This window comes from Phocoena phocoena, chromosome 11, assembly GCF_963924675.1.
Source record: "Phocoena phocoena chromosome 11, mPhoPho1.1, whole genome shotgun sequence".
Classification (NCBI taxonomy): Eukaryota; Metazoa; Chordata; class Mammalia; order Artiodactyla; family Phocoenidae; genus Phocoena; species Phocoena phocoena.
This window is the reverse complement of record NC_089229.1, coordinates 88,078,374-88,091,653: the sequence shown is the minus strand read 5'-3', so window position 1 is coordinate 88,091,653 and position 13,280 is coordinate 88,078,374. Positions and strand designations below refer to the sequence as shown.

At 34.8% G+C, this 13,280-nt stretch overlaps 1 protein-coding gene across 2 annotated transcripts in view; it reads left to right on the top strand.

Moving 5' to 3' along the window:
• Positions 1-13,280, top strand: part of PIK3C2G (phosphatidylinositol-4-phosphate 3-kinase catalytic subunit type 2 gamma) — a 353,351-nt gene that overhangs the window by 93,119 nt on the left and 246,952 nt on the right. For both annotated transcript variants that reach the window (XM_065887110.1, XM_065887109.1), the window contains one exon: positions 5,448-5,636. In XM_065887110.1, coding sequence (XP_065743182.1) covers positions 5,448-5,636 — 189 coding nt within the window. The remainder of the gene's footprint in view (positions 1-5,447; positions 5,637-13,280) is intronic.

Below are 13,280 nucleotides of genomic sequence, written 5' to 3'. Positions count from 1 at the left end.
AGATACTATACTTTGAAATTTTAAAATATTCAAACAAAAAATATCAAAACCAACAAATAATAAGCACAGTAACTGCCTTTAAATATTAAAGGTTTGTGTTTTTAAATTAACCCCAGTGATTTCTAACTGGTCTTAGACTTCAGTTTCTATTTAAGAGAATAACTTATACTATAAAATAAGTAACATTTTCCTCTGTTTCACCCACTCAAATACAATTATCAGTACTCAGTAGAGTACAATTTCATTCTGGACTGTGAAAACAGATGGAGACCAGCCTTCAATGTGATAAAACTTGTGTTAGAAACAGATTAAATTCATTTTCAAAATACCACATTTTATCATTTAGTTGGTGACTTAATTATTCCTTCTTTCAAATTGATCAAATGTAATCAGTCAGAAAGTTCAGACTCAATGAAATTCAATGAAAATGTACCTATAATATTTGTAAAACTAAGAAAAACACCTTCTTGATGACAGCTAAAAGAATATGTCAGATATAAAGAAAATCCTGGAACATAAGGTATAAAATAATTTGGTATGAAAGAAGTTATGCTTCCACTTCTAGCCATGAAGATTACCTATTACTAGACTAATCCTCCTGAATTAAAGAAATATGACACAAGAAAAATACATATGAAACAACTGCTCTCAGAAATTGAACAGATAGGCCTTAATGTGAACCCATGAATAAAGTAACTTTCAGCCCAGAGGCATTTTCTGTACCATAGATCTGGGAGATATAATTAAAGAAGAGCATGCAGGTCTTGCTGAGATTTTTAAAAAAAGGCAGAGATCGGAGTTTATTGATGCTGAGGAAGCTGGAATTTACAGAGCATAATAGTAGAGAAAAGGAAGATGTACAGGTTAGGAGCTACAGAAATATGTATTGGTGTCCCCTTATATATTTAGCTGAGTACTAAGCTACTCTTGAGCAGATAGAGATTTTGTAGGGATTGCAAAAGAACTGCTACAGGGAGATGTGAAATAAATGTAGATTCTAGAGGTTGCCCAATGCTGGGAGACATAGAAATTCTGACTAGTAATAATAGAGAAAGATCACCACACCCCAGCATTCAATAAGGAAACCAGAAAGATGCATATTAGGAGTAAGTGTGCTCTAGGCCAAGATTAAGGAGTATACTTGGCCTAGCCTAACAAATCGTAAAAACAAGCCTCAAAAGGATCAAGCTGCTCTGCTAGTAATTAAACAGACTACTAAAAAAATTGAAACATTCAACACTCAAAAGATAGCAAAATGCAGAATTTTAAAGGTTTAGTGTACAATCAATAATTGCTAGACATAGGAAGAGTCAGGAATATATAACCATAGCCCAAGATGGGGCAAAGCAGTTTACAGAAACAGATCCAAATATTTTATAACTATTATAAAGACTTTTATGGATTTAAATAAAAAGATATGTATGAGTGAACAAATGAAGTCTCAGTAGAAAAATGGAAATTTAGGAACTGAAAAACAATATCTAAATTTAAAAAAAAAATCACTGGAAAAGCTTAATAGATTGCATAATGAAGAAAAAAGGAACAGTGATCTTGAAGAATGGGCCATAGAAATTATCCGTGTTGAAGTACAGAAAGAACAAAACCTGAAAATAGTGATAGAGCCTTGTGACCTGTGGGGCAATATCAAGTAATATAATATGTGTGTATTGGACACACAGGAGAGAAGAGAGGGATTGAAGTTAAAAAAAAAAAAAAAACTGAAAGAAATAATAGCCAAAATTTTACAAGTTTGATTTAAAAAAAAATCAACCCACAGATACAAGAAGCTTAGCAAATCCCAAGCATGTGTGCATGTGCACACACACACACCACCTTAGCACATTATAGTCAAATTTCTGAAAACTAAAGATAAAGATAATTTTTTTTCTAACACATCAGAGAAAATCAACAAATTGCATCCATGGGAACAACTATAATTCAGCAGATTACTCATTAACTGAGGATTTCTCATTAGAAGCAAAGGAAGCCAAAAGACATTATAACATTATCTTGCATTTTGAAAGGGGAAAAGAAAATACATCAACTTAAGATTCTATAACCAGTAAAATTACATTTCAAAAGTTAAGGCAAAATTAAAACATATTCAACTAAGCACAGCTGAGTTAGTTATAAGCTCATCTGTACTATAAGAAATCTTAAAGAAAATATTTCATGCTAAAAGAAGTGATAAGTGATAAAAGAAGTGATAAATCTACAAGAATAAATGAAAAGCACCACAAAGGGAAAGTAGGTAGATAATAAAAATACACATTTTTTACACATTTATTAATTTATTAAAAAATAATTGTTTAAACAAAAATCACAATATACAGCTGGGTTTGCAATATATGAAAATAAAATTGTAACAACTACAATAAGAATGAGAAATAGAAAAATAAAAGCATAGTGTTCTAAGATTCTTATACATAAGGTAGTGTAACATTAGTTGTGGTTGGCTGTGATATGCGAAAAAAGAATATTATAATCTTGAAAGAAAGCACACCCCCCCAAATTTTAAGAGTACATTTAAAAGTCAAAAAGATGACAAAAATTAAATTTAAAAAAATCCAAAAGAAAGCAGGAGAAAAGGAGAAATAGTTTGGACAAAAAAATTAATAACAATATGGTTGATTTAAACCCAATCATGTCAATATTCTGTTAAATATAAATTAATAAAAACCCCAATTAAAAGGCAGAAATTGTTAGCCTACATTACAAAAGTAATATCCAACTTTATGCTGTTTACAGGCATATATTTTAAAATAAGAATTCAGCTTGATTATAGTTAAAAGAATGGAAAAAGATATACAAGGAAAATCATACCATCTTGAAATATTTGGAAAAAAAATTTGACAAAATTCAACACCCATTCATGATAAAAACTCACAAAACTAGGAGTAGAATGGAACTTCCTCAGACTTCAACTCCTGAATTGAATCTAGATCTATGGAAAAATCTAGAGTTAACCTCGTATTAAGTGGTGCAAGAATGAGTGCTTTCCCCCTGAATTGGGAACAAAGCAAAGATGTTTGTCTCAATATTCCTCTTCAGTGTTGTACTGGAAATCCTAGCCAGTGCACTATGGCAAGATAAATAAGTGTTAAATGTATAGAAGTTGGAAAGAAAGAAATAAAACTTACTCTATTTTCATATGAGTGATTATGTAAGATCATTGCATTTGAGGTTAATGTGCAAAATGCAATTGTATTCCAGTAAAAAATAGAAAATAAATTTTATTTTTCAAAATTCTATTTACAATATCAACATCTCTACATTAAAAAGTACAAAACTTTGCTAAGAGAAATTAAAGAAAATCTCAGTAAATGGAAGGATATATCATGTCATTGATTAAAATAACCCCTTTTGTTAAGATGACTGTTCTAGTCCTCCCCAAATTAGTGATAAAGATACAATTATACACCCGTTAGAATGTATAATTTCTTTTCAAATGATCAGTATGCTTTTAATTACACTCTGAAGACTTGGATAATTTTTTTTTTTTTTTTTTTTGCGGTACGCGGGCCTCTCACTGTTGTGGCCTCTCGCATTGCGGAGCACAGGCTCCGGACCTGCAGGCTCAGCGGCCATCTCCGCGGCATGTGGGATCTTCCCGGACCGGGGCACGAACCCGTGTCCCCTGCATCAGCAGGCGGACTCTCAACCACTGCGCCAGCAGGGAAGCCGGATAATATTTTTAAATGGGCAAAAATCAAGTGTGGGCAAGAATGCCGTACAGTTGGTTCTACCATACCCTACACATGATAATGTGAAATATTACAACTACTTCAGAGAATAGTTTGACAGTTTCTTCAAAAGTTAAACAAAAATGTGACATACAACCAAGTCATTCCCCTCCTTGGTACTTTCTAGGGGAAATGAAAAATATACCCATATGAACACATGCACACAAATTTCTCAGCAGCTTTATTCATAATATCCCCAAACAGGAAACAACACAAATGTCCATCAAATATGAAAAAGGATAAGCAAATTGTGATATATTCATACAAAGGAAGAGTACTCATTAATTAAAAGGAATAATCTACTGATACACTCAACAATATGGGTAATTTAAAAAACATTATACTGAGTGAAAGAAGCTATAACTAAAAGAATATTTACTCTATGATTCCATTTATATGAAGTTTGAAAATAGGTAATAGTCTAAAGTGAAAGAAATCATACTAGTGCTTGCCTTTGGTGGCATAAGAAACCTTTTATATCTTGAAAAGTGTGTAGTTTTTACTTGATGTATGCATTTGGCAAAATTTAATTAACTGAAGCCATGCATTCCCTTTTATGTAAATTATGCTTCAATAAAAGAAGGTAAAAGAGAAAAAATCACTGTTCAATATTGAAAAAATGAATTCAGTTAGGAAAATATAACTTGTTTTAATACCATAGAAATAAGTTGGTTATGGAATTTTTTCTTCCAGGGCTTTCTGGTGAGGAAGGTAGTGACAACAGAAAAGAAGACTAAATGCACCTCAAAAATCATCCTCTATAATCCAGTTCTTTCACTTTGCAGATGAAGATGGCTTCAGAAGAAATTGTAGAGAAATATCGATATTTAAAGTCTTTCAATAATTCTTATTATCCTGCTTGGGAGTTTTAGTTAATTTAAGCTGAGCAACAGAGTATCAGTTTGGGGGAGACAGTGTTGAAAAGCTGTCATTGTCATGTGAGAAATGCTGTCCTTCAGCTGAACCGTGGTCTCGAATGCTTTTGCTGGAGTGTAAGCAAAACACGGTAAACTGTCAGTGAATCAATGACCCTTGTCCTAGACTTAAATCTTCTGTTGGGACCACTCTCCAGAGAGGAACACTTGAGCACTTAAGGAAGTCCTATTCACTGGCATTTTAACCCCAAACTTCCAGCAAACTCTGAGACTTTAGAGCCAGAATCCAGGGATAAATTGAGATCTTTGTTTTTAGAGTTCAGAGCAAAAAGTTTTCTGAACTCTGATTGAAACTTACTTTGAAATGAAGGAATATGGTCTTCAAAATATGCCATTTCTCCACAGGCCCACTTGGGTCTAAGTTAATTTATAAAGAATGTAAGAAAGTAAATGGTTAAGCAACTTTGTTCTAAGGAGTGCATGTTGCAGGATTCAGATAAACTTGGTCTGCCTTAAGAGACAGAGACTCTGCCAACCAAAATGACTTTTTTTAAAAAGTAGCAAGCATAAGAGTGAGGAAAAATAAATGTGAATTATCTGAACTGAAGTTTATTTCATTTTATTTTTCTATAAAAAAATAAATTTAGTGGGAAATAAGCTGATAAAATAACCTATCAAACTGTCCCCAAAAGATAAAGGACTTGTTTTCCAAACTAAACTAAAATAAAAGTCAAAGAACTAGACTAACATTTTGTACTGTGTATTTACAGCAAACATTTGTTAGTGTAGCAAACTCCAGTAAATTACAGTTTCCAATCTGGTTTTGCAGACTCTCTGAGGAAAAGAGAAGATACTTATGGTTTTATCGCCTCTACTGCAATAATGAAAATTGCTCCCTTCCTTTGGTCCTGGGTAGTGCCCCTGGATGGGATGAAACAACTGTTTCGGAAATGCATACCATTTTGAGAAGATGGAAATTTTCTCACCCTTTGGAGGCACTTGGACTTTTGACTTCCAGGTAAGAATTGCGTGACAGGCATGACATTACTAATGAGAAAAATTTGAAGAGAAAAGCTGTAGGACTATGTGATTAATTCAATAGCAATTCTGTTTGTTTCCAATTTCAGTAGCTATGAATATTAAATTTAGATAAATGTAAACTATGAATATAAATTTTAAACAAATCTAAAATATAATTGTGTCTTCTGTACTAAACTTGAAGTATAATTAATGGCCATAGTATCTTAAATGGAGAGTCTACTTGCTGTTACAGAAATAACAACAAAAAAAATTGAATAGGGGGGCTTCCCTGGTGGCACAGTGGTTGAGAGTCCGCCTGCCGATGCAGGGGACACGGGTTCGTGCCCCGGTCCGGGAAGATCCCATATGCTGCGGAGTGGCTAGGCCCGTGAGCCATGGCCGCTGAGCCTGAGCGTCCGGAGCCTGTGCTCCGCAGCGGGAGAGGCCACAATAGTGAGAGGCCCGCGTACCGCAAAAAAAAAAAAAAAAAAAAAATTGAATAGGGAAAAATAAAATTCTCTACTTGTCCCCCTCTCAAAAGAAAAGAGTTCTTAAAAATTAAAACAATATCTTTTACTACTGAAACATGCAAAGCCTGGCAAAATACCCTGCTTACAGTAGGTTTTCAGTTAATAAGCCAATGATGATGACAAGAATAAAAGGAAAAGCTATCCCTTATATATTCTTCAGATCTTCCCTCAGAATAAAATGCATGGGGGTAGGGGATCTGGTGGGGCAATGACGTCATCTTCTAGTTAAGGAGAAGCATGAGGGAACAAGTGTGGTGTCTGGCTCTGGTTTGGGGAAGCAGCTCTTCCTTGGCTTCTGTTTCATATTCAAAGCCAAGAAGAGATATTTTAAGTCTGTCTTGATGGCATCAGCTCACTGATGCCATGAAGAAAGTCTGCAATCTCTAGAGTCAGAGAAGAATTGTGACACCCAGTTCTATTCTAAATTCTCTCTCAAGATCCTGATGAAGGAGAAAGGAGGGAGAGAAAGTGACACAAAGGACTTTTCAAAGGATTTATTTAGGTTTATTTTAAAATTTGTGTCTTTTATAAAACTTCTAGCATGGGAAAGGGAGAGAAAGTGTTTTCTTTTTCTATTATTTGTAAGCGTTAATAGGTTCCGCTCAATCTTCCAAGCTCAAAATTTACAAATTATCGGGCTTCCCTGGTGGTGCAGTGGTTGAGAGTCCGCCTGCCGATGTAGGGGACACGGGTTCGTGCCCTGATCCGGGAGGATCCCACATGCCGCGGAGCAGCTAGGCCCGTGAGCCATGGCCGCTGAGCCTGCGCGTCCGGAGCCTGTGCTCCGCAACGGGAGAGGCCACAACAGTGAGAGGCCCGTGTACCACAGAAAGAAAAAAAAAAAAAGTTACAAATTATCTTAAAATCCTACATGTTTTGTGCCTCTCACATTGAATATTTTTTTCAGTTTTCTGATGTCTTCCATTAATTACTGCATGCCCAGATGCCCACTCTTCCTTGATAGATGATAGATAGATAGATAGATAGATAGATAGACAGACAGACAGATAGATATAGAATTTTTCTTTTAGTTGAGCTTGCAGCTTTTCCCCTTTTTATAAGGCTTCTTATAGGTGGATACTTCCTTGATCTTGCCAAGTAAAATTGATCACATCTTCCTAGTACAGTGCTTTGTTTCTTTATGAATTACATTTTATTGCAATGTGTTTACATGCAACATGTGAAACATGTAATTTGCCCATGTTGGACTGAGAGCTAGTTAAGGCAAAACAGTTCATCATAGTGTTTCTGTTTCTCAAAGGCTTAATAATACCTGGGACATAGTAATTACTCAATATTGACTCAGTCACTATCAAAAATACATTATGATTATTTATACTACTTTATTTTAATATTTAAATTATATTATTTGAGGGAATCATTGATTATCTTTATTTCCTACATCTCCTTGTACAGGTGAATGAATTAATGAAATAATGCTATGATAAGAAAATCAATTAACAATTGATTGGTTTCATTGGAATTATTTACAGTACATACTTGTGTTTCAAGAACTTTCTGGAAAAAAATAAGTTCTCATTTCCACCTTACTCCTAACATCTTTTTCTGATTTAGATAGATAAGAATAGCCAATATCTACAAAATTTTTTTGCTAAATTCTAGTTGTTTTTGGCTCAAGTAAGACTTAGAATATTAGCACAATTATTATTTTGTCATTCCTGAACTGATAAGCTCATCGAAATTTGGCTCAAAATGTGAAGGTTAAAAAAAAAAAGTGAAGGTAACAATTCACAGAGTAAGAGGTTTAGCAAATCATATATCCAATAAGGGAATTGTATTCAGAATATATAACTACTCTTACAACTCAATAACAAAACAATAAACAACCCAATTTTTAAATGGTCAGAGGAGGACTTCCCTGGTGGTCCAGTAACTAAGACTGCCACTCCCAATGCAGGGAGCCTGGGTTTGATCCCTGGTCAGGGAACTAGATTCCACATGCCGCAACTAAGAGTTTGCATGCCATAACTAAACCATCCCGCGTGCCGCAACAAAGATCCCGCACACGGCAACGAAGATCCCATGTGCTGCAACTAAGACCAGGCGCAGCCAAATAAATAAATATTTTTTAAATAAATAAATAGTCAGAGGATCCAACATTTCTCCAAAGAATATATAAAAATGCCCAGTAAGCACATGAAAAGATGCTCAACATCATTAACCACTAGGGAAATATAAATGAAAACCACAATGAGATACCACTTTACACTAACTAGGATAGCTATAATCAAAAAGACAATAAGCATTGGCAAGGATGTGAAGAAATTGCAAATCTCATATATTGCTCAAGGGAATGTAAAATGGGGCAGTTTGTTAAATATGAAACATCAAGTTACCATATGACCCAACAATTCCACTCCTAGTTAATACTCAAGATAAATAGAAAGCAGGTTCACTCAAAAACTCCTACATGAATGTTCAGACCAGCATTATTTATAATAGCCAAAAAGTAGAAACAACTCAAATGGCCATCAGCTAATGAATGGATAGATAAAATGTGGTCTATCCATGCAATGTAGCAGTATTCAATAATAAGAAAGAACGAATATTAATATACGTTACAACATGAATGAACCTTGAAAACATGCTAAGCAAAAGAAGCTAGTCACAAAAGACCACATATTGTATGATCCATATATGAGATGCCCAGAATAGGCAAATGGATAGAGACAGAAAGTAGATTAGAGATCACCTAGGGCTAGAGGAGAGGGAAAATAGGGAATGAGTGCCAATGGATATGAGGTTTCTTTTTGTGATATGGTTCCACAACTCTAGAAACATGCTAAAAATCATTACATTGTACACTCTGAGTGAACTGTATGGTATTTATATCTCTATAAAACTATTAAAAATACTTAAAGAGTAGTTGTAAAGGTAAAAACTATGACTATATCTCTAAAGCATAATTTTCTTACGGGACAACTTTCTAACGTTTCTAAAGCACTAACTGGTGGTTTTTTTTGAGGGGGGGTAACTTATTATTGTTTTATTAAAATGTACCTTGGTCTCTTTTAAAGACATTTAAATGTGTTAACTAATATTTTTTGTTAAGTTCATGTAATGTTTCTTACAAAAATCTTTGTCAGAATGAAGCCTGTAATACTGATTAGTTTTCTTGCTTATAAAATAAGAGGATTCACTAGATGGACTTCAATATTCTGGTTTCTGATAACTAAGCATAATTCTGTTTATAGGAGCCTTCTCTACTTAAAGAGATGCTGAACATCTATTTGATTCACTTAATGTTTTAAATATAAAGATCAGATTTTTACTTAGTGCTCCTTAATACGACCTCGTTTTATTATCTACAATAACCTGCAGGCAAATACTATTATTATTCCAATTTTACCATTGAGGAAACGGAGGCTTACTGGGGTTAAGTTGCCCAACTGACATTAGTAAGTTAAGGAGCTAGAGTTAAATCCAGAGATTTGGAGCTTGCAATATTAACACTATGACTTACAGCCTTCCTACATAAATACATACTATTTGTTTACATACTAAATATGTAAATAAAACTATCCTAAAGTAGTTTGATTATAGTAAATAGCAGTACTTACTGTCTTATGCTTGGATGTTTCTACTTCACTGTGTAATTGCTTTTTTTCTGAATAACCAGATTTTTAGAGGTTATAGGGACTGGTTTCAAAGCAGAGAGCTGTTTATTAAGCGTCATTCGGGGAACTTAGTAGAAACTGGATTTATTTGCACATTGAACAGTTCCTTATCATGCATCAAAACAGGTCACTGAAAAGGTTGGAGTATTTCCATTGTACTTATCCTATGACTCCTACTCTCAGTTTAACTGAACTATTAATAAACTTGAGGACAAGCTGTTTCCAGAAATGAACCTTTCAACTTCTCTAAATTCAAAAGCTGACTTCTCTGAGAACAAACAGTTTATGCTTGTTAAGTGAGTTGTCAGGGTGAGTTCTTCAGAGGTCTGTATTTTTTCTCCTTTGAATAGTCTTATTTTTTCAGTGGCTTAACCTCCTGAGAACTGGTGTGCTCCATTACTAGCTTGGAAAATTTTTGCTATTATTGATTGCTTAATCCTGTTTGAAGGTTCACCACGTCCTTTTGGCTTATTTTTAGCCAGAGACACATTGAGATTTGATTTAGCTCATGTGGGCCATAGGGTGTTAATATTTCCATGACTGAGTGTTAGCAGTGTGTTCACCAGGTACTGATACTTCCATTAGAGAAGGCAGTACCGTCAGAATACCAGAGACCAAGGGCTAAGGTCTGTAGTTCTTGGCAGATGGTTGCTGTTTTCTTGAACCCTGGTGCACAGGTGCAACTATTCAACTGCTAATAATAAGCAGAAATTACCCAAGGAATTAGAAGGCAGTTCAAGGGAGGTATTCATTTAAAAATAGTAACTCTAAATTGGCATCAGAGGATTACATCAGAAGCTTAAATAAAAATTTGACCAGGTACCAGGACTTGCCATCCTACATGATGTAAAATTATTGTTTTGCAGGAAAAAGAGCAATACTTAATAGGCAGTGCCTTAGCTTTCAAAATCAGTTTCCTTGGAAAAATGTTCCACAAAAATGTTTGCACCAAACCACTATATTCTTTATTGTAGAGATTAATTAATGTATGATAAAGCCATTCTTAACTAGCATTGTAAGCAGGCAGAGTAGAATATGGAAAAGGTAGACAGTTATAACTTCCACATCTGACTAAGTAATCAAGTGATGGATGATGGTGTATCCTTTCTGTTTATTTATTGAGCAAAAATATGTGTACATGGAAATTGGCATGCAATGAATCAAAGAAGCCGAATAGGTCATAATGACTGTCTCTAAACAGTTTAGAGAGAAAGACTCAAACTGAAGATCACACAATATACTCTATACTATAATCAAATTATTAAGTGCTGTATGCCCCCAAGGAAGAGAGAGGCAAATTCTCTCAAGGAAAGTAAGAAAAGCTTCACAAAGCAATTAAATTCTGACTTGAAACATTCATAGGAATTTCCTGAATGGAGAAAAGAGAAAATGGCATTCCAGGAAGAAAGACTAGCATGGTCACAGTTATGGAGGTTCAGAGAATAGTAATTTAATATAATATTAGAAGGGAATTATACTGGGAGACAAGGTTGAAAAGAGTGGTTCAGTTTAGGTCATTTGGGGCCTCATGAGTCAGGTAATTACTAGGAACTAACTTTACTGCAGCCCATGGAATTTTAAGAATGGGAGTCATACAATCAGATTTATTTTATACAGGGATAATTCTGTGAATTATTGTGAAGGGTGGGCTGAAAAAAGAATAGAATAAGAGCAAGGATATTAGATAGATGCAAGTATTGAAATAGTCTACTTGAAAAATAGTCTGGGCCTGATCAAGGCATCAGTAGAAATTTACAGAACAGATCTGAGAAACATTTCAGAAGAAAGTGAAAAAGAGAGAGGAAATAAGGAAGACTTGGAGCTTTCTGATTTGGGTAAATGATAAATAATTACATCATTAACCAAGACAAGAATTATAGAAGAAAGAGCAGATTTGGGTAGTGAAGTTGGATGCCATACTTCAAGGCCTTGAAGAGGAAATGGAGAAAAATAAATTGTGCCTCTTGGAATAGGATTGCTAGTAAAGGCAAGAAGATCACCAAAGTTGGAGGAGATAAGAAAATGATTTTGATGTTTGGGGTTCATATGTTTGTTGAAATAAAAGAGCTTCAAGCATGTTTAAAAACTGAGATGAAAGATGCATGAAGGGAAGATCAGAAAACAGGGATGGGTGAACTGACAAAATGAGATGGCACCAACAGCCAACAACCTGTACCAAAAATGCAAATGGGAATTTTATCAAGGAGAGGAAGAGAGTAACTTGTTCCTCTCAGTTGGGAGGGAAGGAAAAATATGAATATGATTTTAGATAACTATGGATATGGAAGAGAAAAATGTGAAAGTTTCAGTATTCTCCATGAAGGGAGAGTCAAGGTGATATACTAAAAATGAAAAACATAGAAGTGCATAAACCCAAAGATATGTATCTTGCCTTTGTGTACTTTTGAAGAGTTTCTGGAGTTGCTTCCATATTTCATGGTTGGTAATATAAGCTTTGAAATCAAACATATCTGTCTCTGCCACTTATTACTTGAATGACCTTGGACAAGTTTTGGGAGTAATAAGCATCATGTACCTTGCAGGATAAAGTACTTATGAGAGCTTTCCATACATGCTGCCAATCATTCTTATCGTCATTATCCTCTTCATCATAACTATACTTTTTTTTTTTTTTTTTTTTTTGCGATACTCAGGCCTCTCACTTTCTTGGCCTCTCCTGTTGCGGAGCACAGGCTCCGGACGTGCAGGCTCAGCGGCCATGGCTCATGGGCCCAGCTGCTGTGTGGCACGTGAGATCTTCCTGGACCGGGGCACGAACCCGTGTCCCCTGCATAGGCAGGTGGACTCTCAACCACTGCGCCACCAGGGAAGCCCCATAACTATACTTTTAAGAGAGTTCAGAGTTTTCAGATTTTTTTCAGTGCCAAATTGTAAATATCAATAAATTCATGGGAACAATTTCATTTCTAGTAAGCTTCAGTAAGCTTAAATTCACTTGTCAAAATGTATATGTTAAAAGTTAGCAACTTAATAAATATTTGACAATGGAATAATGACTTATAGCTTACTTATTAAGCTCTTTTACAGTATGTTATGTGATTCGGCCTATAAAACAATCTCTTTAATATTGTTACCAACATCTACAAATTCCATTTTACTGATCCCCATTTTACAGATGAAGGAATTGAAACCCAATTTGTCTATTCATTCACTCAATAGGTGCTTATTGATGGCCTACTTATGCTTGGCCCTGAAGCAAGCATATTAAACAAAAAGATACATAATCTCTTGCCTTTATGGAGTTGTAGTCTACTGGAGGTGGGGAGAAATAGGCCACTACCAAATTATAAATGTAAAATAACAGGTGTTATAACAGCTCTGAGTGAAAAGCACGTGGTTCCATGATAACATAAAGGACCCAAATCTTTTCTCCAGAGTGGGAAAATTCTTCCCTGAGGAAGTTATGTTTGATTTCAGGTCAAAGATGAGTGGGAATGAATTGGTGAAAAAGGA